This window comes from Tamandua tetradactyla, chromosome 9 (assembly GCF_023851605.1).
Source record: "Tamandua tetradactyla isolate mTamTet1 chromosome 9, mTamTet1.pri, whole genome shotgun sequence".
Classification (NCBI taxonomy): domain Eukaryota; kingdom Metazoa; phylum Chordata; class Mammalia; order Pilosa; family Myrmecophagidae; genus Tamandua; species Tamandua tetradactyla.
This window is the reverse complement of record NC_135335.1, coordinates 63,344,537-63,372,523: the sequence shown is the minus strand read 5'-3', so window position 1 is coordinate 63,372,523 and position 27,987 is coordinate 63,344,537. Positions and strand designations below refer to the sequence as shown.

General features: G+C 41.4%; 1 protein-coding gene across 3 annotated transcripts in view; it reads right to left on the bottom strand.

The window, feature by feature from the left end:
* The window catches only part of TRIO (trio Rho guanine nucleotide exchange factor), a 466,986-nt gene that overhangs the window by 171,715 nt on the left and 267,284 nt on the right, over nt 1-27,987 (bottom strand). For all 3 annotated transcript variants that reach the window (XM_077116861.1, XM_077116863.1, XM_077116862.1), the window contains exon 11: nt 3,820-4,011. In XM_077116861.1, the coding sequence (XP_076972976.1) occupies nt 3,820-4,011 (192 nt within the window). The remainder of the gene's footprint in view (nt 1-3,819; nt 4,012-27,987) is intronic.

Genomic DNA, 27,987 nt, shown 5'->3' with positions numbered 1-27,987 from the left:
ATTCTGATCTCTGGAGCTGAGAGTTTCCAAGTCAAGAGGTCTCAGTTTGTGGAATCTCATTGCTTGGTTTGTGGTGAGACCTAAACTGCTAACCTCCTTCAGGTATGATTCTTAAAGAGAATTCCTGGTTAGCATCACACGGAAATCATCTTGACCTGGAACCTTCTGGAAGTTAGCAGTGATGAGATCACTTTGCATTCCTTGCTCATCAGAGGGCCACACATTTATTGCAAAAAAAGAGAGGTTACTAACTATGCTCTGGAGAACGTGAGAAATAAAACCACTGTAGGAACATCTGGGAGGGAAGAAGGTTAACTTCTATGTTGGGGAAGGCTTTGACAGTTAACTTCGAAAAAGGCTCCCATGTTTGCCCAAATGAAAAAGACAAGCTGCTGTTTCTAGCTTCCCCTATGTAAATTGTATAATCTGCTTGGGAAGAACTGAGTCAGATAATCTAAATCTTTTAGAGATTTTTTTCCTTCATTTGCTCTATTTAAATATTTAGTAAATTATCAGAATTAGCCTAATTTCCTCCTCATGGCCCTTGTCTCACTTTTAATTTCATTTTAAACTAATTTGTTATGCATAAATATGAGCTTTCAAACAATAATCAATTTCAAAACAGGACAGATGAAGAAACCATTCTTGCGGTCATAAAGTTGAACAAATATTCCTTAGGATTTTACTTTAAGGCATTTGTTCAGCACAGAGAAAGGAAACTGAGGGAGATTCTGGGGCTGGTCAAGAAATGGTTTTGAAAAAGCAAGCACTAAATGAAAACCAGGAAGAAAGTGTTTTGCAAAAGCTTTCTTTGGGTTTATTTGTTTTTGTTACATCAGCAACATTTCTAAGAAAAGAACCTTATAGTAGAACCATTCCAATTAGCAAACCATGAGTCTGTCTCGTCAGCTGGCTTGGAAATTATTTACAAATAAAGTCCTACTTTAGGAGATGGCAGGGGCTACAAGTGAAGTCCAGGCACATGGAGGGGAAGTACTGGGCGGCCTCCCTACACCTGGCCTCTGAGTCACATGCATCTGCACATGCGTGTCCTGTTGACGCCATGAACACCCCCCCTCCCCTGCCGCACTCCTTTAAGTAAAAGTGCCACTTTCTCTGCTACTGTGATGGGCTTTCACAGGAAGAGAAAAGAATGTGTACCAAAAACTCTCATCTTGTAAAAGTGAACCACTTAAACCTTAAAGCCTCAGTCTACAAACTCATACATAGCAGAGGCTTCTATAGTTTGTCAATTAAAGTCAAAAGGACTTTATTTGTAAATAATTTCCAAGCCAGCTGACGAGACAGACTCATGGTTTGCTAATTGGAATGCTTCTACTATAAGGTTCTTTTCTTAGACATGTTGCTGATGTAACAAAAACAAATAAACCCAAAGAAAGCTTTTGCAAAACACTTTCTTCCTGGTTTTCATTTAGTGCTTGTTTTTTCAAAATCATAGCAAAGTTGAAAAGGTGATCTAAACTATAAATACTGCTTCTTGGAGAGAGCCATTTTAGTCTTGATGGAAAGTTAAATTTTGGCCTCCAACTGCTATGCAGCTGAACATTAGGTCTGTGCCTGTTAAACAGAAAATTTTGCTTTATACACAAATCTCTGTTCTAGAATGTTCTACCGATATGAGGGCCTGCTGCTCTGTTCCCTGTCTCTCAATTCCTCAGTGAACCCAGCCAACAGCCTGCCAGCCCTCCCTCCTCACCGCCCCCCCCCCCCCCCCGCCCCCTGCAGCATCAAAGAGGCCCAGTGCTTCAGAGCTCCTGCAGCCCTGAAAGAGGAACCGACCGGCTGGACATCTCAGCCCACCATACTCTCCGCCCTCAGGGAAGTACAGGATCTGTGCTCCCCTTTCTTCTGTCCCATGCCACTGTTTAATGAACTGGACTCAGGTACAATCTGCTTTTTCAGACAGAACACCTTTACCCCTCTTTCACTCCTCTCAGCGAGAGGGTAAAATGCAGAAAACAAAGAGAAGCTAGCTTGCTAACAGGAAGGAGCAAGGCACAATTTTCACAGGCCAATGACAGGTGCTACAAAAGGTGCATGTGAGGAGAGCTCTGCTCTACCCAGTGTGTGGGGAGAACAGCAAACTCTTTAGCAAGGGGAACTGAAGGGAAGCTGCACAGCTAAGAACCAGAAACCTGGACGCTGTGTCAAGGGGCTTGGAAAACGGGAATACAGTACAAGAGGCAGCTGGAAGGACAAATGTGGACCAGATCAGGAAAGATGTTGAGGGCTTTTAGGCCCTGCCCCAGGAACATGAAGCAGGCTAGTTCAAAAGCAGAGGAGTGACCTTGTCAAAGTTACATTGCAGAAAAATAACTCCGGCAGCAGTATTGCAAGGAGGGTGGGGAAAAGGAGCCGGCAAAGAGACCAGAGGGGTCATGCTGAGTCACTACTGGACTCCAGATGAGGGAGGAACTTACAGTCCAGTGATGTGGAAACTGTCTCCAGTCTCCTCGGAAAAAAGTATCCTCTCTGGAAATATTTTAAGGTCATCTGTAATTAAGGCAATATTAAGAGCAGGGGAGGAAGTGCCTGGTATTAATTTTCTATTTCTGTTTCTCAGGGTGATAAAGCACAATCCAGAAAATGGGAGCACAGGTGCCACTGGCTGGAGGTGGTGCAGAACTGAAAACTCTGGGCTCCTGTTGCTTGCTCAAGATTCTCCATACTCTCTTTCCACATCTGCAGAGTTGCAGAATGCAAGGGAACATGGTTTGCATGTGGGCCAAACTTTCAAATCCCAAATGGTCAGACTGAGGAGTAGCTGTCCAAATCCCAGAACAGGTAGTGAGATTCCTTCCTTAACATGGATTCACAGTCCCATGCCATTCCTTTCCTTGACATGGATTCATGGTCCCCTCAATTTTGCTGCCTTTAAATGAGGAAAGCCAGACCTTCCTTTCCCTTATTTTCTCCAGTGCTTTTACGCTCCCCAGATCCTTCTACCTGTCCCAATTTGGGAAGTTTTCCCAGACTTAATCATGCCTTAACCCTGAGCAGTCCCTCATTTCCAATCTGTAAGGAATTGTACTGCAATTCCAGTCCATTGTGAGGTAGAGAATTTTTTTCCTTAGCATTGTCCAAGGCAGAAATAAGATGCAGTAGGTTAACATGCCTACTCAATATGCAGTCATTTTTGAAAACGGTGACTTTTGTTGTAAATTTTGTTTTTTTTCCTCAAAAGCTACGTAACACTTTCTTTAACACAATTTTATATGATTTCTGCCACAAACATAAGAATATGTATGACAAGGTATAATTAGTACTATTTTTCACCCACCAAATAGTACATTATCCTTTATCACTGGCTATTTACTAAATTTGTTAGTAAGAACATCTATCACATTAGCACTAATATTATGAAAACTGTAGTAGCTTCAGTAATTCTTTAGTCTACACTTCCATCTAAACTCAATAGCATGTAAAATTCAGCCTCTACTTCTATCTGAGAGTAAGAATGTACTGTGATATAATCACAAGCCAATCGGGTCTGTAGCCACACGTCAGGCTGACAACGGACAGGAAACCCCACGGCCCGGCCCAGCCTGTGGGCCCCATACTGAGGCTAAGGTGGACAAGCTGGGGTTCATTCCCTCGGTCTCTCTTTGATCCACTGGCCACCTAGTCCATACCACTCTCCTGCCTCCCCACCCTCGTGGGTCCTCTTCTGACAGGCCAACCCTCCCACCTTGGGCAAAGGCCAGCACAGAAAATCCATGTGCTCCCCAGCCCACCCCAAAATGCTTGGTACTCTGGGGCCACTTTGGCCACCTTCTTGCACATCAGCCGACACCTTACCTCCTTCACATGCGTGTGGAATGACACCGACATGTCCAGTAAGATCTTCCGTTGCTCCACACGCCGAACAAAATCCTGTATCCGGTCTTCAAGCTGATGTGCGGCCTGATAAATCTCCTCAGGGTCACACTCCCCGGTCTGCGCCAGCTGTTCCGCCGCCTCCAGCAGCTTGTCTGCATTGGTGTATGTATTCTGCAGAAGGACCCGGAGACACGGGCATGAGTATAAACCAGCCATGCAGGGAGCCCCACAGGACAGCAACACAGAGTGTTGGTGGTACTCCTCATTTCCATAAATCAAACCAAAAGATAAGACAAGAAGAGATGACCTTAGAAGTTAAGTGTTTCCCGGCCAAGCAGTCTGTTCCATTATTGTGCTGTAGGCTGCTGAACTTGGGACCTCCTGCCGCCCGGTCCTGGCCATGCTCACACATGTTACAAATGGTGCTGCTTCACTTTTTCTCTCAGTTTTATGATGAGAGGGGAGAGTTCCAGTTTTGTGTCTTTCACTATGATACGTTTCTTTATGATAAAACCCCAAAGTACAAGTTAAAGGGCTAAGTCCAAACAAAGATAAGCTGCTGTCTCTTTTTACACATATTTCTATTTATTGGTAATTCTGTGCTCATCTGTTTTCATACTTTTTCTTGAGAACAAAGAAATAATAACTACAATGGTTATAAAGTACCCAGAGTTTTTAAAGAGCTGAAAGTTAAGTGGAAATAAGCATGGAAAATACTCTGAAACCTACTCCATCTTAATTCTTGATAAATGACTCTGCCAGCGAGTCCTTCCAGTAAACAGGTATGCCAGAGAGCTGGGGCATCAGAGAAACTGCTGCGGTGGGTTCACGGAGGGGGGGGGGGGGGGGCATGCTAGAGAGCTAGGGCTTGGGAGGAAACTGCTAGGGTGGGTTCATGGGGTGGGGCTGGAGGGCAGGTGGGAGGCCTTCACTGAAGTAAAAAGCAGGATTAAGGTCTTCCAAGAAGGCTCACAAAGGAAGTTTGAGGTCCTGCTTGAGAAACAGGATGCTTCTCAAACAATTCAGCCTAAAAGCTGGGCAGGGTGGACATCTCCCCTGTGAGGGTGAGTGTGGAGCAGAGCCTGCAGCGGCAGCTGGGAACACCCCTGCTAAGTGCCAGCTTGGCCCTGAGGTCAGAGCCTGAGCGGGACAAGGAGGGTGTCCCTGAAGTGAAGTGGAGGGGAGGGCAAAGCCACCAAGATGGGCTGGTTCCAGCCATCCAGGAGGTGTAATCAGTGAGGGTGAGGGGAGCCCAGATTCCAACTTTGGAGAAGAGAGTTACAAATACAGCAAAGGAGAAAACCGGAATAAACCTTGTGGCACTGGACTGGCATTGGAGATCCTGGTGTGACCTCATGGTTTTCAAGAGAGACAGACGTAAATGTGCATGTACACTCACACACACACAGCATTCTCTAAAAGGAACCAGGGCTCTTAGGAGAACTGGCTGATTTCAGAGCTCAGGCAGTGACTGTATGAACCTGGGGATAGAAGTACCCACGAAGCACCTGGCAATGCCAGGACACAGGCACCAGCTTGAAGAGGCTCCTGCTGGCCAACTTAGGGACAACCTGAGCTTCAGAGTCAACATGGATAGCAAAGAATGCAGCCCACTGACTGCAGCAGGAAATCACAGCCTACACTGAAACTAATAAATAAAATCAGGTAAGAAGCAGGGTATTTCTTGTAAGTTCAAAGGATCTGTGCCCAAAGTAGGCAAGAATTACAAAGGGAAAAGGTGGTGTGACAGTGGAGAAGCCTGGCAGACACACGGCAATCCAGGAATTGGAACGAATATCAGGTGTAGTGGGACAATTAAACTCAGGGGCCACCTGAGTGGGTGTGATGAGAAGAACGGGCCTCTCTCCTGGGACATTCCTGCCGAGCACATGCCTCCTGGGCCTGACTGGGACCAAGCATGAGGCAAACCCAAAGGAGATGTCCTGCCCAAGACAGCAGGTCTGTAATCGCCCACAGTGTCAGGTCACAAAAGTCAAGGCAAGCCCGAGGAACTGTTCCAGGCTCAAGGGGACGAAACAGATGAAACAACGAATGCCACACATGATTTCAAAGTACATCTTTTTAGTACACAGGCCATTATAGGGTCTGAGGATTAGAAGACAATCATGTATCAATGTTAAAGTCCTGATTTTGATGTTTGTGCTGCGGTTATGTAAGAGAATGCCCTTTTTTTGGTAGGAAAAACATACTTATGTAAATGTTTCAGGGAAGGAAGAATATACTGTGCTACCAAATATTTTCAAGTTTAAAGAGAAAAATAAATAAAGACAGGTTTGATGCCTATCTGGATAGCTCATTTAGACGATCAAAACATAGGGAGCCCAGATTTGGAATGAGGACCTTTAATCCAGTATAGCTCGACGTAATCCCTAGATACATCCTACAATATATTAAACAGATAAAAAGTGTTGGCAGAGTTCCCTGAGGGATGGGAGAAGAAAACATGGAACTGTTAAGCTTTACCACCAGGAAACCCCTGATGCTGTGTCACGCTCTGGGGACACCTAAACCAATCGGCCAAGCCCGTAATCTTGAGGTAGCTCCTGTGAAGCTTATGTAGGAGTGAAGCTTAGCCTACCTATAGGCATGCCTAAGAGTCACCTCTGGAGGACCTCTTTTGTTGCTCACTTGTGGCCTCCCTCTCTCTGGGCCCAACTCTGCAAGTGAAATCACAGTCCTCCCCTATGTGGGACATGACATCCAGGGGTAAAATTCTCTCTGGCAGCATGGGAGATGACTCTTGTGATGCATCTGGCCCTGACACTATGGGATCAACAATACCATCCTGACAAAAAGGGGGAAAAGAAGTGTAACAAATTAGATATCAGTGGCTGACAGCGTTCAAATAGAGTTGAGAGGCTACTCTGGAGGTCCCTCTTATGTAAGCTTCAGTTAACACTGCTGCCTATCATAACTTACCAAACCCCAACCAAAACCATTCCAGCCAATCCTAAAGAACACCTAGGGCAATATATAAGATTCTACAAAGGTTTCATGTACTAGAGTAACTTTACAGAAACCTACAACCTCCAGATGGGTCTAGACCAGATAAGTTCTGAAACCTTAGAGGGGTCAGCCTCTCCAGAACATCAGCTAGTTCCATCTCCCTACCCCATATTATTAACAGCCCCTTCCAACATGAAAGTTAGAATGGGCATAGCCCAAATACCCCTGAAGAGTAGGAGAAAGATCAAAGATGATATGGAGTGTCATGGTCACATTCATGTGTCAACTTGGCCAGTGGTGGCACCTGCTTGTCTGGTTGGGCAAGTGCTGGCCTGTCTTTTGCTATGAGGACATTTCTTAGAATTAAATCATGATCACGTTGGCTAAATCCACAGCTGATTCCATTTGTAATCAGCCAAGGGGAATGTCTTCTTTAATGAGTGATGTTTAATCTAATCACTGGAAGTCTTTAAAGGAGGATTCAGAAGAGACAGGGTTTGGCTGGATGGTCAGGGACTTGGAAAGACCATAATTGGAAAACTGGTGACAAAGAGGTCTGGGGAAGAGGTATGTGGAATAGACCTTTCTGAGTGGGCTAAAAATATGAAGATATTTGTGTTCCATGTGAATGTGCACCAGAGGGTGACTTCAGCAGAGGAAAGTTTTAATAATCAAGGGTATAAGATGACCCATTCTGTGGATACCAGTCAGCCTCTTTTCCCCAGCAACTCCTGTCATTGCCCAATGGGCTCATGAACAAAGTGGCCGTGGTGGTAGGGATGAAGGTTATGCATGGGCTCAGCAACATGGACTTCCACTCACCAAGGCTGACCTGGCTACAGCCACTGCTGAGTGCCCAGCAACAGAAATCCACACTCAACCCCCGATATGGCACCGTTTCCCAAGGTGACCAGCTGGCTACCTGGTGGCAGGTTGATTACACTGTATCACTCCCTTCATGGAAGGGGCCGTGATTTGTTCTAACTGAAATAGACACATACTCTGGATATGGGTTTGCTTTCCCTGCATGCAATGCTTCTGCCAAAACTACCATCCGTGGGCTTACAGAATGCCTTATCTATCGTTATGGTATTCCACACAGCACTGCTTCTGATCAGGGAACACACTTCACAGGAAATGAGGTGCAGGAATGGGCACAGGCTTATGGAATTCTCTGGTCTTACCATGTTCCCTATCATCCAGAAGCAACTGGATTGATATAATGGTGGAATGGCCTTTTGAAAACTCAATTATGGTGCCAAATAGGTGGCAATACCTTGAAGGGCTGGGATAATGTTCTCCAAGAAGCTGTATATGCTCTGAATCAGTGTCCGCTGTATGGTGCTGTTCCTCCCATAGCCAGGATCCCTGGGTCCAGAAATCAAGGGGTGAAAATGGGAGTGGTACCACTATTACCCCTAGTGATCCACTAGGAAAATTTTTGTTTCCTGTTTCTGCGACCCTGAGCTCTGCTGGTCTACAGGTTATAGTTCCAAAAGGTGAAGTGCTTCCACCAGGAGAAACAACAACAATTCCACTGAACTAGAATCTAAGACTGCCATCTGGTCACTTTGGGCTACTCATGCCCTTGGATCAACAAGCCAAGAAGATTACATTACTGGCTGGGGTAACTGACCCTGACTTTCAGGGGGAAATAGGACTGCAACTACACAATGGAGGTAAAGAGGAGTTTTCCTGGAACATAGGAGATCCCCTAGGGCGTCTTTTAGTACTACCATGCCCTGTGATTAAAATCAATGGAAAACTGCAACAACCCAATCCAGGCAGGGCTACCAATGGCTCTGAAACTTCAGGACTGAAGGTTTGGGTCACTCCACCAGGCAAAGAACCATGGCCAGCTGAAGTGCTTGCTGAGGGTAAAGGGAACATGGAATGGGTAGTGGAAGAAGGTAATGATAAATATGAACTACAACCACGTGAACCATGTGTTTCCAGTTATATGCAGGACAGTTGAGTATTGTTCGGTGAGAAAAAAAATGTATTTTATTGTTTTCTATTTAGAAATTAGGTATGGTTTAAGGTGATGAGTATAGCTGCTGAGTTGACAAGGGGTGGACTGTCATGGTCAGGTTCATGCATCAACTTGGCCAGGTGTTAGTACCTGAATTAAATCAGAATTAAATCATGATCATATTGCTACATCCACAGCTGATTCCATTTGTAATCAGTCAAGGGGGAGTGTCTTCTTTAATGAGTGATGCTTAATCTAATCACTGGAAGCCTTTTAAGGAGGATTCAGAATAGACAGGCTCTCTTCCTTCTTTGGCTGGCAAGCCTTTTCTGTGGAGTTCATCCAGACCCTTTATCAGAATCATCAGCTTCACAGCCTGCCCAACAGAATTTGGAAGCTATGTTCTCACAATTACGTGAGACACTTTTATAAATTTTATATTTACATATATTTCCTGTTGATTCTGTTCCTCTAGAGAACCCTAACTAATACATGGAGTTGTACTGAGAAGGTAGGGTTTAATAAACAAGTACGATTGCTGAATCATTATAATGGTATTTCTCTAGTATTTTAGAGCAGCTAGAAGTAAAAACCTAAAATTGTGGAACTGTAACCCACACAAAACTCTGAAATCTTCTCTACAACTAATTGTTGTGCTGTCCTTTAAAATTTATTCCTTTTTTGTATATATGTTATTTTTCGCAAAAAAAGAAAAAAGCTTTGATTGTGAGGATAAAAAAAAAGTTTATTTCTTCTAGCCTCCAACGTTCTGGAGCAGCTAGAAGGAAAACTCTGAGATGATGGTATGGTAGCCCATGACAAACTCTGGGATCTGTCCTGTGACTAACTTATTGAAGAGTGTTTTGAAAACTATTGCACTTTCTTTCTTTGCTTTATGTATATGTTATATTACACAATAAAAAGTTAAAAAAAAAAAAAAGAGAGAGAAAAAGGTTTGATGCCTGGTGTGACAGGCAGGATGATGATCTCAGTTATCATGAGATTGAAATTATTTTCTGAACAAACCTCATGCAAGTATCCAGGTGGGGTGAGGTAGGAATAGTCCGTTCCAGGTATGGGCATGTCTGAAGAGAATTTGGAAATTACATACATCACCTCAAAGCTACTGCAGGCTGACAGCTGACGGCTTCTGCACAACCCCCTCCTCCACCCTGTGGGCCTTGGGCATAAGAGCCTAAGAACTGAGTGCTCCCTTACTCTGGCCATCTAATCCTAACCACAACCCACTTTACTGGTAAGGAAACTGAGGCCCGGGGTGGATTCACTGGACCTGGGGAACAAGGCTGGGAAGTGTGGGAAGCAAGATTCAAGTCCAGGGCTGACAGCAACCCCCCAACATATCATTAAGCAAATGGACCCTTGAAACAAGTATTTCACATAACGCTGGTTTACCCAGTATTCATGGTTTCATCTTTCTCCCTACCAGTCTTAAAAGCCATTTGCAGGGGACTTTTCTGGTTGATATTATTCACGTTCTCCTGAGAATGTTCTGATTATTTAAGCATTACACCAAAAAATGCCCTGCTAACAACAAAGGGCCTTTTGGAACTCATTCTTATAAATGAGTGAAGTGATGTCAAAGGATCCCTTAAAATGTACCAGTTATGGCCAGATTGGAAAATGTTTACATGTATATATTTTTGGAATAAAATTCTTTAAAATAATTTGAAAAGTATATTTAGTTCTCAATACAGGAATTAAAATAGGATTGGAGTTAAAAAGTTTTACATATACTCAGTATGACATGTTTGGAAGGTCATCTGCCCCAGTAAACTAGTAAGGAGCTGGTGAGCAGCAGGGCAGGGAGTGCCAGGGCCAGGCGCCTCTTACAAGGGAAAACTCAGTCATCAACTTGTTCCTCTTACCAGGACCAGAGTGCCAGGCAATGGTGGGTTTGGAGTGAGAGGAAGCTGGTCTTCTCCTCTCTCCTCCCTGCCGTCCTGTCCCCTGAGACATCCCTCTCTGGGTCCATTTCCTTATCTGTGAGGTGGAGATAATAATCCCTCCTTCAAGGGATTTATGATGAGGATTAGAGGCGGCAGGGGAAGGGTCAGGCCCTGGTGGGGCCCAAATAATTTCCTTTTTCTCGACAAGAAAAGTTAAAATGACATAACCAATAGGACTCAGGGGGAATAAGAGCCACTACAGGGCACAGAGCAGCCCTTTGCTCCTACAATCCTCAGCTGCTGGCACCTGCTGCTTACCCAGCACAGCCAGTGGCCATACTCAGAGCTCAGCGGGAAACATGAGGGCTCTGTTGATCTTAGAACAGACAGGAAAGGAGGAAAAGACTAACATTTCACGGCCTGGACATTCTTATTCCATTTATTTTCATTAAAAAGCAGAAGCAAAGCAAACCAAAACCTGCATACAGAAAAGTTTCAAAAGCTTTATTACTACGGAAAGATAATGATGATCAATGATGCGCTAGTACATCTAAGGTCCATATTAAGCACCCTAGTTATGCAGTTGGCATCTAAAAGGCACATATATACCCAGGATCATCTTGTCCATGAAGGGAAAACAGTATACCGGGAAGCAAGCCCACCCTCCACCCCAACGCACACACAGGATAGGGAGTTGAAACCTTCAGCTATGGCATGACAGAGAAACACTACTAGCAGAAATGAAAAATTCTGTATGGCATATGTTTAGGCACAGCAAAATACTATTTATCTGTATCTGTCAGTATTTTACCAGGGATTTTTTTCTTTGCAGGGGTTTCAATGAGATGAGGTAGGGCAAAAAACAAACACACCTATGACATCATGGGGAGATACTTCCAAATATTGCCAGGTAGTATTAAAACATGGTACAAGTATCTGCCAAAACTTCTGGATAATCGGAATGATCTAATATTCTAGGCAAGGGAGTAGCACCCCAAGCACCTGTGTGACAGGAATTTTCTTTATGAATTTTCATAATAAAGAAGGCAGATATTAGGTGTCATTTTACAGCTTAGGAAACTGGGGCTCAGAGAAATTGAGAAATTTGCCCATGTTCAGACAAACTGGAAAGTGGTGGGGTTTTCTAATTTGACCTCTCGCCTGTCTGACCTGAGAGGGACACTTTGCCCCATTATCCAATGCCCACTCACACATACCTCCCAGGAACAAGTGGCACATTTCTTCTCCCTCATGCCACGGTCTCCGTCCCTGACCACCCTTCTCCCCAACCCACCGTCAAGCTGTCTGCCGGGGGAAACTCAACAATAGTAAACCACCACCCTCAGGGAGCGGACTTGTCCTTCTCCCATTTTCCTCTGGTCCTGGAAGGAGCCCTCATGCCTGGAGCTTCAAACAGCGCTGCTGCCCTGCAGCTACTCCCCTGTCCACCTTCCAGCACTTGGTCCTCTGACCTTGTTCACCCCACTCTGAGTTTCAGTTGGGTCAGATGAGGAAATCAGGGACAGAATTTAACAAAGGAAACTGGTTTCACAGGTGATGAAGCTGAAAACCCAGCAACAGGCAGCCACCACCCCTGCCTGACTGGGGAGACCACGGGCCGTCCTTTCCCTGCAGTTCATACAGCAATGGTATGTTCTGATGATATCTTAGACCCAGTGAAATATGGGAATTTTCACAACAACCCCAGGATATAGACACTGGAGTCACATTAGTGTTTTACAGATGATGAAAATGACACACAAGCTGTTAAGAAGGTGAATGGGCAGCTAGTAAACTGTGGAGTGGTCCATGGTCAAGCCCGGGACCTGGCTATGGGCTCTCGAAGTTTGTCTCTGACCCACTGTTCCATAGCCGTGTTTATTTGGGTGTCTGGCACAACCCCACACCCAGTGGGTCCACAGCATGTGATTAGGGTCCTTGTTTCTCCAGGTGAGCAGGAAGGTGCTCAGATGCCTCTAATACCCAGGAAACACTGCCTTGTACTTGGTACTTCGCAGGCCAGGGAGACCAGAGATCAGGGCATCCCCACATCTCTGCCCCATTTAAAGTGCTCAAGAAGTATGGCACCCTTGGAGGTGCCACATGATTGAAGGACTATTTGTGTTGTACTCTTGGAAGAAAACTGACTTAAGAATATGCACTAAAACAAACCAGAACCCAGAGTAAACTCCTCTCACATCGTTTATCCATGGGTACGCATAGGATAAAACATTTAAAAATGCACAAAAATCTATACCTCTATCCTAATCCTAAAATACCTGTGGGTAAATATACTACTAACTATTAGAAGTTTCTTTTAATAAGGAAATAAAAGGTGAGGAAATTAGATACATTATAAATACACATCAACTTAAAGGAAACTCTTGACAGCAGATATTTGCCCTAAATTCTCTACAATTCTTTTATTCCAAAAAATGAACAAATAGTACACCTTATATTAGGAATGAATTTCTGTAAAATGGCAGACTATTGTACATAAGTAATGCTCTATTAATTGTAGCCAGAGACTGATAGCATGCTAAGAATGTGGACGCATTCTTTATGTTCACCCACAATGGACATAGTATTTTCCTTACAAAAGATGAGTGAGTTCAGTAGCTAAAAAATCACTCTATCGATCTTCTGAAAATCTAAAATGAATTTAAGATCTCTTGCTTTCCTAACTGCCATACTTGACTCCTATAGGACAAGATAATTACATGGCACATAAAAAATTTGCTGAAAGAAATGGCTTTGCACAACAACTTCATGACAGATTAAGTCTTTATTTGAATCACACGAGGTTAAGCAGGAAACAGAGAGGCAGTTAATTTAATTTAAACACTCAGAGTAGTTACTTGTGGAAAGGGGCCTGACAGATTTATTGATATTAATGAAATCTTACATGCTTTCAAAACCAGCTTCTTCCTAGTTTTCTTGGCTTCACTGGCTATTGTCATCAGCTTTTTTAATCTACAAAGGAATATTAACTTGGAAAACTACAGAGAAGGTAAGAGAGATTACTGCTAAGGATCAACTTCCTTTCCATGTGCAGAGAGCTTCACATGGCCAGCATTTTAAATTTCCTTTTTTACGCTCATGCATGCAGACGCAGTATGAGTGTATGTCATTCTCTATGAAAGTATTTAACATGCACTCATTCGATAGGATAAATCTATGCACAATCATGGAATAAAATAAAGAAGGGATGGATCTTCAGACTATCAGAAGGGAAGTTCTTGGCTTGGCAAAAATGAGCCAAGTGCTTCCTGGTAGCTACAGCAATGTTTGAAACAAACCCTGAAACTGGGGGCTCCTGCAGTGGAGTACTCTGCCCTGAAGAAGTTATGCTAGGCTGGGAAGACTGCTTCCACCCACTAACCATAAGGTTCTTTTTGGGTTTCTCCTTCCCAGAACACTGGAATTGTTCTATATAGTAAGTTTATATTTAGTAAACTTTAAATGAATTCAGCCGTTAAGACTTTCGCCACTTCCTTTTTGAATCTCTGCCATGTTACTTTCATGCCACAACTCACTATTTTGAAGAAGTGGAATATAAGAAACGTTATGCAGTAAATTGCTAACTTAAGGTCTCTAAGATCCATTTGGAATCCATTTTATAAAGGATGCTTCAAAAAACACAACCCAAGAAGCAAACTGGCCTTAAACTGAATTGTAAAAACAAAATTTCTTCTCCCTGAAACTCAAAATTTGTTTTACCTTTGTGAATATGTTTCAGAGAATGGAATAAGTCTCTTTATTATGCACAAAAGATTCCTTTGCTTCCACTCTTAAGATACCTCCAGAGGCCATTTTGTCCATGGAGACACACCCACCTGAAACGTGAACTCAAACAACCATCACAAGTGTGTCTATTTAATCTTATTTAACAGGAATCAGGCAAAGGCAGAGAGGGCACACAGCAAAATCTGATGAAGTAACTCACCTCAGTGGAGCTTGTTTCACCTGTGCTTAAGCAAAAATGATATTTTCTTTGTGAAGAGGAGAGAACTTTCAGTGAACGAAGCTATAAAATTACAAAGCGTAATTTTGGATACAGAGGTCACTGTTGGTGTGTCCAGTCCCAGACTACTGCACATGGTCTTAATAAAGCCAGGTTCCTTATCCACCTGCCCTCCCCACCAGGCTTTTCATCTGTGGCTAGTCCTCTGGGACAGGGCAGGGCCAGCCCTCCACATACAGTGCATGATGGTCTGTTCTGGAGACAGAGCACATTCCCCTTAGAACTAACCTGAAATGGTCCAGAGTATGATTTCTGTGAGTTCTAGTAAATATACACACATGTACTAGCACGTGTTAGATCCTAGAGCTCCAGAAGGCAGGACCATGTTTGTTCTGCCCTTAACTGCATCCCCAGCATGTGTCACACCACAGTAGTCAATGCATATATGTGGAAGGAAGGAATTAGTGAATGGATGAACCCCTGATATTTTCACTCAAAAGGGGGGTGGGGGATTAGAATAACATGAGCAGCTATATCCCAGTTCATGGACATGAACAACAGACTACCTATAATCCAAGCAATCGCTGAGTGCCTGCTCTTTGCAGTTTCATTAGACAGACCGGAAGCCAGATGCTAGAGACAGTACATGATGAGGAAGCACAGTGAAAGAGGCAGAGCACTCTTTCAAAACCAACTGGAATCTACAAAGCATAGCAGAATCAAGTGATGTTCTTCACAAGAGGGGAGGACCTGTAAATATTTATGCCAGGAAGAAAATAACTAAGAGAGGAAGAAATTAAAGATGACAGAAAAAAAGGCCATAATTGAAGGAACCACTTCCTGGCACTGGGATTGAAAGGAGGGGGCGGGGGGAGAGGAACAGCTCAGATGAAGACAGTGAGAAGACAGGACCTGCCACTCTTACAGGCAGAGAATTAAGGACCTCTTGCCTGATGGTGGACTTGAAACTCATCACCAAAGGCAACAGGAGAGAGGACCCCAGAGAGGAGAATCCAGCAGTCTTCAAGCAGCTTCCAAGCTCTGGATGGCTCGGCACTTTGGCCACAGGGCCAGAGAGCACCTGCTGCACTCCACACTGACCCCAAACTCTCTCGTCTTTCTTTTTTCTTTTTAATTTTTTTTAATTTTATTTTTTAAAATACCAAAAAAACACATAGCAAATGGAGACATTCCTATTTTGATCATTCCATTCTACATATATAATCAGTAATTCACAATATCATCACATAGTTACATATTCATCATCATGATCACTTCTTGGAACATTTGCATCTATTCAGAAAAAGAAATAAATCGAAAATAGAAAAAAAAAATCATACCTACCATACCCCTTACCCCTCCCTTTCACTGATTGCTAGCATTACAAACTAAATTTATTTTAACATTTGTTCCCCCTATTACTTATTTTTATTCCATATGTTCTACTCATCTGTTGACAAGGTAGATAAAAGGAGCAGACACACGGTTTTCCACAATCACACAGTCACATGGTGAAAGCTATATCATTATTCAATCATCATCAAGAAACATGGCTACTGGAACACAGCTCTACACTTTCAGGCACTTCCCTCCAGCCTCCCCATTACACCTTGAATAACAAGGTGATATCTACTATTAAGTATATATCGTAAGAATAACCTCCAGGATAACCTTTCGACTCTGGAATCTCTCAGCCATTGAGTTTGTCTCATTTCACTCTTCCCCTTTTTGGTTGAGAAGGTTTTCTCAATCCCTTGATGCCGAATCTCAGCTCATTCTAGCGTTTTTCGCAATCCCTTGATGCTGAATCTCAGCTCATTCTAGGATTTCTGTTTCACACTGCCAGGAAGGTCCACACCCCTGGAGTCATGTCCCACATAGACAGGGGGAGGGTGGTGAGTTTGCTTGCTATGTTGGCTGGAGAGAGAGGTCACATCTGAGAACCAAAAGAGGCTCTCTTGGGGGTGACTCTTAGGCCTAATTTTAAGTAGGCTTGACCTATCCTTTGTGGGGTTAAGTTTCATAGGAACAAACCCCAAGATTGGGGGCTCAGCGTATAGCTTTGGTTGTCCACACTGTTTGTAAGAATTTCAAGAATTCAACTTGGGGAAGTTGAAATTTCCCCCGTTCTCACCATTCCCCAAAGGGGACTTTGCAAATACTCTTCCACTCACTGATCAATCACTCTGGGTTTCTTAGGGGCATCACTCTGGACAAACAACAAAATCTCATGTCCTACCCAAGGTTCCACGTACTTGTGGTGTGTAAGCTGTCTATATAAGTTAAATTAGGAAATGCACTAGTCAAAATACAAATTTGTACCAAATGAACATTTTTTGCTTTAGTCTCACACATAAGTTGAAATTTTAAAATATGAATTACCATCTATTTTCAAAACCCTGCAGTAATGACATTCCATTGTTTTCCCTCATATAAAACATTTAAAAAATTTGTACATTTAGTCACTATCATTATATACTCTAGGCATTCCTAGATTATACCATCTCAATCTTTATTGTCTATCTTTCTTTCTGATTTCATTAATGCCCCCAGCTCTCCTCACTCTATCATTCTCACATGCAGCTTCATTCAATGTTTTAACATAAATGTGTTACAGTTAGGTAGTATTGTACTGTCCACCTCAGAGATTTTATACTCAGTCCTGTTGCACAATCTGTATCCCTTCAGCTCCAATTACCTAATATCCTATCCTATTTCTATCTCCTGAAGGTCTCTGTTACCAACGAAATTTTCCAAGTTTCTTCACTAATGTCAGTTCATATCAGTGAGACCATACAGTATTTGTCCTTTTGTTTCTGGCTAATCTCACTCAGCATAATGTCCTCAAGGTCCATCCATGTTGTTACATACTTCATAACTTTACTCTGTCTTATAGCTGCATAATATTCCATTGTATGTATATACCAGTTTGTTTAGACACTCGTCTGTTGATGGACATTTTGGCTGTTTCCACCTCTTTGCAATTGTAAATAATGCTACTATGACCATTGGTGTGCAAATGTCTGTGTCCTTGCCCTTATGTCCTTTGAGGAGATACCTAGCAATGGTATTGTCGGGTCATATGGCAATTCTATATTCAGCTTTTTGAGGAACCGCCAAACTGCCTTCCACAGCAGTTGCACCATTTGACATTCCCACCAACAGTGCATAAGTGTACATATTTGTCCACATCCTCTCCAGCATGTGTCATTTCTGTTTTATTGATACTGGCCATTCTGGTGGGTGTGAATAATATCTCATTGTGGTTTCGATTTGCATTTCTCTAATGGCCAGGAATGTTGAGTATCTCTTCATGTGTCTGTTGGTCATTTGTATCTCCTCTTCTGAGAAGTGTCTGTTCAAGTCTTCTTCCCATTTTGTAATTGGGTTGTCTGTCTTTTTGTTGTTGAGTTGAACAATCTCTTTATAATTTCTGGATACTAGATCTTTATCTGATATGTCGTTTCCAAATATTGTCTCCCACTGGGTAGGCTGTCTTTTTACTTTCTTGATGAAGTTCTTTGATGTGCAAAAGTGTTTAATTCTAAGGAGTTCCCATTCATTTATTTCTTTCTTCAGTGCTCTTGCTTTGGGTGTAAAGTCTATAAAACCATCTCCAAGTATAAGATTTATAAGATATTTCCCTACATTTTCTTCTAACAGTTTTATGGTCTTAGACCTAATGTTTAGATCTTTGATGCATTTTGAGTTAACTTTTGTATAGGTTGTGAAAAATGGGTCCTCTTTCATTCTTTTGCATATAGATATCCAGTTCTCTAGGCACCATTTATTGAAGAGACTGCTCTGTCCCAGGTGAGTTGGTTTGACTGCCTTATCAAAGATCAATTGTCCATAGATGACAGGGTCTATATCTGAACACTCCGATTCCACTGGTCAATATATCTATCTTTATGCCAGTAATATGCTGTTTTGACCACTGTAGTTTCATAATATGCCTTAAAGTCAGGTAGCGTGAGACCTCCAACTTCATTTTTTTGTATCAGGATACTTTTAGCTATTTGGGGCACCCTGCCCTTCCAGATAAATTTGGTTATTGGTTTTTCTATTTCCGAAAAGTAAATTGGTGGGATTTTGATTGGTATTGCATTGAATCTGTAAATCAATTTAAGTAGAACTGACATCTTAACTATATTTAGTCTTCCAATCCATGAACACAGTACGCCCGTCCATCTATTTAGGTCTTCTGTGATTTCTTTTAACAATTTCTTATAGTTTTCTTTGTATAGGTCTTTTGTCTCTTTAGTTAAATTTATTCCTAAATATTTTATTCTTTTGGTTGCAATTGTAAATCGAATTCATTTCTTGATTTCCCACTCAGATTGTTCGTTACTAGTGTATAGAAACACAACAGATTTTTGAGTGTTGATCTTGTAACCTGCCACTTTGCTGTACTCATTTATTAGCTCTAATAGTTTTGCTGTGGATTTTTCAGGGTTTTTGACATATAGTATCCTATCATCTGCAAACAGTGAGAGTTTTACTTCTTCCTTTCCAATTTTGATGCCTTATTATTTCTTTTTCTTGTCTAATTGCTCTGGCTAGAACTTCCAACACAATGTTGAATAACAGTGGTGATAGTGGACATCCTTCTCTTGTTCCTGATCTTAAGGGAAAAGTTTTCAGCCTTTCCCCATTGAGGATGATATTAGCTGTGGGTTTTTCACATATTCCCTTTATCATTTTAAGGAAGTTTCCTTCTATTCCTATCCTCTGAAGTGTTTTCAACAGGAAAGGATGTTGAATTTTGTCAACATCAATCGAGATGATCATGTGGTTTTTCTGCTTTGATTTGCTGATATGGTGTATTACACTAATTGACTTCCTTATATTGGACCATCCCTTCACACCTGGGATGTGAAAACACATTCTTTTAATGTGTCGCTGGATTCGATTGGCTAGAATTTTGTTGAGGATTTTTGCATCTATATTCATTATACAGATTGGTCTGTAGTTTTCTTTTTTTGTAATATCTTTGTCTGGCTTTCTTATGAGGGTGATGCTGGCTTCATTGAATGAGTTAGGTAGCTTTCTCTCCTCTATAATTTTTTTGAAGAGTTTGAGCAGGATTGGTAGTAATTCTTCCTGGAACGTTTGGTAGAATTCACACGTAAAGCCATCTGGTACTGGACTTTTCTTTTTGGGGAGCTTCTCAATGACTGATTCAATTTCTTCTCTTGTGATTGGTTTGCTGAGGTTATCTATTTCTTCTCGAGTCAAAGTTGGTTGTTCATGTCTTCCTAGGAAGTTGTTCATTTCATCCACATTGCTGTATTTATTAGCATAAAGTTGTTCATAGTATCCTGTCATTACTTCCTTTATTTCTGTGGGGTCGGTGGTTATGTTTCCTCTTCCATTTCTGATCGTATTTATTTGCATCCTCTCTCTCCTTCTTTTTGTCCATCTTGCTAAGGGTCCATCAATCTTATTGATTTTCTCATAGAACCAGCTTCTGGTTTTGTTGATTTTCTCAATTGTTTTCATGTTCTCAATTTCATTTATTTCTGCTCTAATCTCCATTCTTTCCTTTTGCTTGCTTTGAGGTTACTATGCTGTTGTTTTTCTAGTTCTTCCAAGTGGACAGTTAATTCCTCAATTTTTGCACTTTCTTCTTTTTTGATATAGGCATTTAGGGCAATAAATTTCCACCTTAGCACTGCCCTTGCTGTGTCCCATAATTTTTGATATGTTGTGTTTTCATTTTCATTTGCCTCGAGATATTTACTGATTTCTCCCTTGACCCACTGGTTGTTTAAGAGTGTGTTTTCGAGCCCCCACATATTTGTGAACTTTATGGCACTCTGCCTATTAGTGATTTCCAACTTCATTCCTTTATGATCTGAGAAAGTGTTTTTGTATGATTTCAATCTTTTAAAATTTATTGAGACTTGCTTTGTGACCCAGCATATGGTCTATCTTTGAGAATGATCCATGAGCACTTGAGAAAAAGGTATATCCTGCTGTTGTGGGGTGTAATGTTCTATAAATGTCTGTTAAGTCTAGCTCACTTATTGTATTATTCAAATTCTGCTTCTTTATTGATCCTATGTCTAGATGTTCTGTCCACTGATGAGTGGTGAACTGAAGTCTCCAACTATTATGGTAGATGTGTCTATTTCTCTTTTCAGTGTTTGCCGCATGTATTTTGGAGCATTCTGGTTCGGTGCATAAATATTTATGATTGTTATGTCTTCATGCTGAATTGTTCCTTTTACTCATACATAGTATCCTTCTTTGTCTCTTTTAACTGTTTTACATTTGAAGCCTAATTTGTTGGATATTAATATAGCTACTCCTGCTTTTTTCTGGTTGTTATTTGCATGAAATATCTTTTCCCAGCCTTTCACTTTCAACCTATGTTTATCCTTGGGTCTGAGATGTGTTTCCTGTAGACAGCATATAGATCGGTCCTGTGTTTTTTTTAACATGGGCAGGCATCGGGAATCGAACCCAGGTCCTCTGGCATGGCAGGTGAGCATTCTTGCCTGCTGAGCCACCGTGGCCCACCCAGGGTCCTGTTTTTTAATCCATTCTGCTAGTCTGTCTTTTGATTGGGGAATTTAATCCATTAACATTTAGTGTTATTACTGTACTGACAGTACTTTCTTCTACCATTTTGCCTTTTGGATTTTATATGTCATATCTAATTTTTCTTCTTTTTACCTTTACTCATAGACTACCTTTCTACACTCTTCTCCACACCTCTCTCTTCTGTCTTTTCATATCTGTCTCTAGTGCTCCCTTTAGTATTTCTTACAGTGCTGGTCTCTTGGTCACAAATTCTCTCAGTGATCTTTTGTCTGAAAATGTTTTCATTTCTCCCTCTTTTTGAAGGCCAATTTTGCTGGATATAGAATTCTTGATTGGCAGTTTTTCTCTTTTAGTAATTTAAATATATCATCCCACTGTCTTCTTGCCTCCCCGGTTTCTGCTGAGAAACCTACGCATATAGTCTTATTGGGCTTCCCTTGTAGGTGATGGATTGCTTTTCTCTTGCTGCTTTCAAGATTCTCTCTTTCTCTTTGACCTCTGACATTTGGATTAGTAAGTGTCTTGGAGTACGTCTATTTGGATCTATTCTCTTTGGGGTATGCTGCACCTCTGTGTTCTGTAATTTTAAGTCTTTCATAAGACTTGGGAAATTTTCAGTGATAATTTCCTCCATTAGTTTTTCTCATCCTTTTCCCTTCTCTTCTCCTTCTGGGACACCCACAACATGTATATTCGTGCGCTTCATATTGTCATTCAGTTCCCTGAGGCCCTACTCATATTTTTCTATTTTTTTCCCTATATTTTCTTTTTCTTGACAGATTTCAGATGTTCCGTCCTCCAGTTCACTAATCCTATCTTCCGACTCTTGAAATCTACCATTGTAGGTTTCCACTGTTTTTTTTAATCTCTTCTACTGTGCCTTTCATTCCCATAAGTTCTGTGATTTGTTTTTTCAGAATTTTGATTTCTTCTTTTTGTTCATTCCTTGCCTTCTTTATATCCTCCCTCAATACATTGATTTGGTTTATGATGCGGTTTTCCATGTTTGTTCGTAGATTCTGAATTAATTGTTTCAGCTCCTGTATCTCATTTGATTTGTTGGTTTGTTCCTTTGACTGGGCCATATCTTCAATTTTTCTAGTGTGATTTGTTATTTTTTGTTAGCGTTTAGGCATTTAATTACCTTAATTTGTTTATTCTGGAGATTGCTTTCACTTCTTTTACCTAGTGTTTTCTTGCTGGATGAATTTGTTGTCTGTTTGTTCTTTGACATTCAGTTCAGCTTTTTCTGGACCTGTAGCTTAGGTTTTGTTTAACAGAGGAGCATTTTTCAGTTCTTGTTTCCTTGTTTCTTGCCCTGCCTGTATGGTGCCTTCCACCCCATCCCCAACCTTAGGAGTGTCTACGTAGGTATTATAGACCCCAGTGGGATTTTCCCACACCAAACTGGCCTCCTATCAGGAGGAAAGAGTCACCTGCATTGGTTTTCCCTGAGGGTGAGACCCAGAAGGTTGAAAGACTTTCCTGTAAAGTCTGTGGACTCTCTTTTTCTTATCCTGCCCAGTATGTGGTGCTTGTCTGCCTGCAGGTCCCACCAGCATAAGATGATTCAGTACCTTTAACTTCGGCAGACTCTCCCTACTGGGGGTGTGGTGGAGACAGAGGAGAGGTTGTAGGCTGGTTTTAATGGTTTCAAATTACCAAGCCCTGGTGTCTGAGTTCCTTAAGGGAAGGATTCCACCTGAGTTGGGCTTCACCCCTCCCCTGGGGAAGGCAGAGACTCCAGGAAAACCCTCAAACAAGCTTGTTTCTGCCTATGCTGGGGGCAGTTGCAGCCTGAGAAGTCCTGCCGCTATATCCAAAGGCAGTCAAGCTTTTGTAGAAATACAGCCACAAAAACCTGTTTCTTTCTTTTTTTTTTTTTCATTTTCTATCAGCCCTGCCCCCTTGGCACCAGGGCAAAAATGAGCAACCTCCGCTCTGACCAGGTTCACCTGAGCTAGGGGCCTATTTTGAGTAGTCAGAATTTGTTAATTAATTCCACAATTGGCGTTTGGTTGGGCTCAGCCCCTGCTGCTGGTAAAGTGTCTTTCCTTTCCCCTCTGGGAAGCGGCCTGTTGGGGGAGGGGTGCCGGCCACTGCGGCTTGGGGAACTCACAGTTCTAGGGGGGCTTGCAGCTGGTCTAGCTGGTCCAGACTGAGGTATGCTCTGTGTCCGGTCACTGACGGGGCCCAGGAGCTGTTCTGTACTGTTTCTGGTTATTTAGTAACTGTTGTGGAGGACGAACTAAATTACGGACCTTGCTAAGCTGCCATCTTGGTCCATCATCTTCCTCTCATCTTTCTTTGACAACATGCTGAAGTTTAATTTTTGTGTCCAGAATTGAAACCCCCACCCCCACCCCAGGTGGCCTGCCTTGCCCCTTCAGGAACTCTAGGTCTGCAGCTACTGCTGACAGCCAGTGGCAGGCAGAGCTCCAAGCACAGGTGGGCACGTCCTTGAAAACCAACGAAAGGGACAGTCAGTACACATGTGTATAGAATGATGAAAAGTGTTCAGTTAAGGTTCCTTCTCTCACAGTTGAGATTTCCACTTAAGCACTTTTTTTTTCAGATATAAATATTTTTAACTTTTTTATTGTATACTATAACATATATACAAAGCGAAGAAATAAAAAAGCAATAGTTTTCAAAATACTCTTCAACAAGTAGTTACAGGACAGATCCCAGAGTTTGTCATGGGCTACCATACGATCCTCTCATATTATTCGTTCTAGCTGTTCCAGAATATAGGTGGCTAGAAGGCGTAAACATTTTTTTATCACCATGATCGACTTATGTTCTTTTTTGTGAAAAATAACATATAAACAAAAAAGCCAAACTTTCAAAGCACAGCAAGCACCACAACTAGTTGTAGAATCTATTTCAGAGTTTGGCATGAGTTATAATTCCACAATTTTAGGTTTTTACTTCTAGCTGCTCTAAAATACTGGAGAGTAAAAGAGATATCAATTTAATGATTTAGCAATCCTCTTTGTTAAGTCCTATCTTCTCTGTATAACTCCACCATCATCTTTGATCTTTCTATCCCTCTCTTTAGGGGTGTCTGATCTATGGCCATTTTAATTTTTAATGTTGGAAAGGGCTGCCAATAATATGGGGTAGGGAGATGGAACTAGCTGATGTTCTGGAGAGGCTGGGCCCTCTAGGTTTCAGGACTTATCTGGTCCAGGGACCCATTTAGAGGTTGTAGGTTTCTGGAAAGTTTTCCTAGTGCATGGAACCCTTGTGGAATCTTAAATATTGCACTAGGTGTTCTTTAGGATTGGCTAGAACGGTCCCGGTTGGGGGTTGGCAGGTTATGACAGGTAGCAAGGTCTACCTGAAGCTTGTGTAAGAGCAACCTCCAGAGTAACCTCTTGACTCTACTTGAACTCTCTCTGCCACTGTAAGTTACACTTCTCTTCCCCCTTTGGTCAGGAGGGAATTGTTCATCCCATGGTGCCAGCATCGGATTTATCCCTGGGAGTCATCTTCCAAGTCACCAGGGAGAATTTCAGCCCTGGATGTCATGTCCCACATAGGAGGGATGGCAATGATTTCACTTGCAGAGTTGGGCTTAAAGAGAGTAAGGTCACATTTATGCAACAAAAGAGGTCCTCCAGAAGTAACTCTAAGGCATACCTATTGGTAGCCTAAGCTTCTCTACTATCTTCATAAGCTTCACAAGGGTAGGTCTCAAGATCAAGGGCATGGCCTATTGATTTGGCTGTCCCTATAGTTTGACACAATATCAGGGGATTTCTTGATGGTAAAGTTTAAATATTTTCCAGCTTAAGCACTTTTAATTTGGGGAAGTGGGTCAGGGTTAGGCAATCTGTGGATCATAAGAAAGGACCATAAGAAAGGACTGGCTCAGTAGAGGAAGTGGTAGACAAGGCAGTGTCTTTCCTCCCAGCCAGTAGTAACATCAGATAACAGCTCCAAGTCCCACTGGGACCCTATGCTAGCTCTGAAAGCATGTGCACCTCAGGCAGAAGTGTTTTCTTTAGTAAATCTTTTTTTTTTTTTTTTTTTGCTTTTTTGTTTCTGGCTTTTTTTTTTTTATTATTAATTAAAAAAAAATTAACTAACACAACATTAGAAATCAATCCATTCTACATATGCAATCAGTAATTCTTAATATCATCACATAGGTGTATGGTCATCATTTCTCAGTACATATGTATCGATTTAGAGAAAGAAATAGCACGACAACAGAAAAAGAAATAAAGTGATAACACAGAGAAAACACAAATAAAAATAAAAAGTACAAAAATATATAAGAGAAAGAAAAAAAAACAAAAAACTACTATAGATCAGATGCAGCTTCATTCAGCGTTCCAACATAATTACATTACAATTAGGCAGTATTGTGCTGACCATTTTTTTTAGACATCATACCATTCTACATATGCAATCAGTAATTCTTAACATCATCACATAGATGCATGATCATCGTTTCTTAGTATATTTGCATCGGTTTAGAAGAACTAGCAGTATAACAGAAAAAAATATAGAATGTTAATATAGAGAAAAACAATAAAAGTAATAATAATAAGAACAAAACAAACAAAACAAAACAAAACAAGAACCTATAGCTCGGATGCAGCTTCGTTCAGTATTTTAACATGATTACTTTACAATTAGGTATTATTGTGCTGACCATTTTTGAGTTTTTGTATCTAGTCCTATTGCACAGACTGTATTCCATCAGCTCCAATTACCCATTATCTTACCCTGTTTCTAACTCCTGCTGAACTCTGTTACCAATGACATATTCCAAGTTTATTCTCGAGTGTCGATTCACATCATTGGGACCATACAGTATTTGTCTTTAAGTTTTTGGCCAGACTCACTCAGCATAATGTTCTCTAGGTCCATCCATGTTATTACATGCTTCATAAGTTTATCCTGCCTTAAAGCTGCATAATATTCCATCGTATGTATATACCACAGTTTGTTTAGCCACTCGTCTGTTGATGGACATTTTGGCTGTTTCCATCTCTTTGCAATTGTAAATAACGCTGCTATAAACATTGGTCTGCAAATGTCTGTTTGAGTTTTTGCCTTTAATTCCTTTGAGTAGATTCCCAGGAATGGTATTGCTGGGTCTTATGGCAATTCTATACTCAGCTTTTTGAGGAACCGCCAAACTGCTTTCCACAGTGGTTGCACCATTTGACATTCCCACCAACAGTGGATAAGTGTGCCTCTTTCACCGCATCCTCTCCAGCACTTGTCATTTTCTGTTTTGTTGATAATGGCCATTCTGGTGGGTGTGAGATGATATCTCATTGTGGTTTTGATTTGCATTTCTCTAATGGCCAGGGACATTGAGCATCTCTTCATGTGCCTTTTGGCCATTTGTATTTCCACCTCTGAGAGGTGGCTATTCAAGTCTTTTTCCCATTTTGTAATTGGGTTGGCTATCTTTTTGTTGTTGAGTTGAACAATCTCATTATAAATTCTGGATACTAGACCTTTATCTGATATGTCGTTTCCAAATACTGATCCCCATTGTGTAGGCTGTATTTCTACTTTCTTGATGAAGTTCTTTGATGCACAAAAGTGTTTAATTTTGAGGAGTTCCCATTTATTTATTTCCTTCTTCAGTGCTCTTGCTTTTGGTGTAAGGTCCATAAAACCACCTCCAATTGTAAGATTCATAAGATATCTCCCTACATTTTCCTCTAACTGTTCTATGGTCTTAGACCTAATGTTTAGATCTTTGATCCAGTTTGAGTTAACTTTTGTGTAGGGTGTGAGATATGGGTCTTCTTTCATTCTTTTGCATATGGATATCCAGTTCTCTAGGCACCATTTATTGAAGAGACTGTTCTGTCCCAGGTGAGTTGGCTTGACTGCCTTATCAAAGATCAAATGTCCATAGATGAGAGGGTCTATATCTGAGCACTCTATTCGATTCCATTGGTCGATATATCTATCTTTATGCCAATACCATGCTGTTTTGACCACTGTGGCTTCATAATATGCCTTAAAGTCAGGCAGTGCAAGACCTCCAGCTTCGTTTTTTTTCCTCAAGATGTTTTTAGCAATTCGGGGCACCCTGCCCTTCCAGATAAATTTGCTTATTGGTTTTTCTATTTCTGAAAAATAAGTTGTTGGGATTTTGATTGGTATTGCATTGAATCTGTAAATCAATTTAGGTAGGATTGACATCTTAACTATATTTAGTCTTCCAATCCATGAACACAGTATGCCCTTCCATCTGTTTAGGTCTTCTGTGATTTCTTTTAACAGTTTTTTGTAGTTTTCTTTATATAGGTTCTTTGTCTCTTTAGTTAAATTTATTCCTAGGTATTTTATTCTTTTAGTTGCAATTGTGAATGGGATTCGTTTCTTGATTTCCCCCTCCGCTTGTTCATTGCTAGTGTATAGAAATGCTACAGATTTTTGAATGTTGATCTTGTAACCTGCTACTTTGCTGTACTCATTTATTAGCTCTAGTAGTTTTGTTGTGGATTTTTCCGGGTTTTCGATGTATATTATCATATCTTCTGCAAACAGTGATAGTTTTACTTCTTCCTTTCTAATTTTGATGCCTTGCATTTCTTTTTCTTGTCTAATTGCTCTGGCTAGAACCTCCAACACAATGTTGAATAATAGTGGTGATAGTGGACATCCTTGTCTTGTTCCTGATCTTAGGGGGAACGTTTTCAATTTTTCCCCATTGAGGATGATATTAGCTGTGGGTTTTTCATATATTCCCTCTATCATTTTAAGGAAGTTCCCTTGTATTCCTATCCTTTGAAGTGTTTTCAACA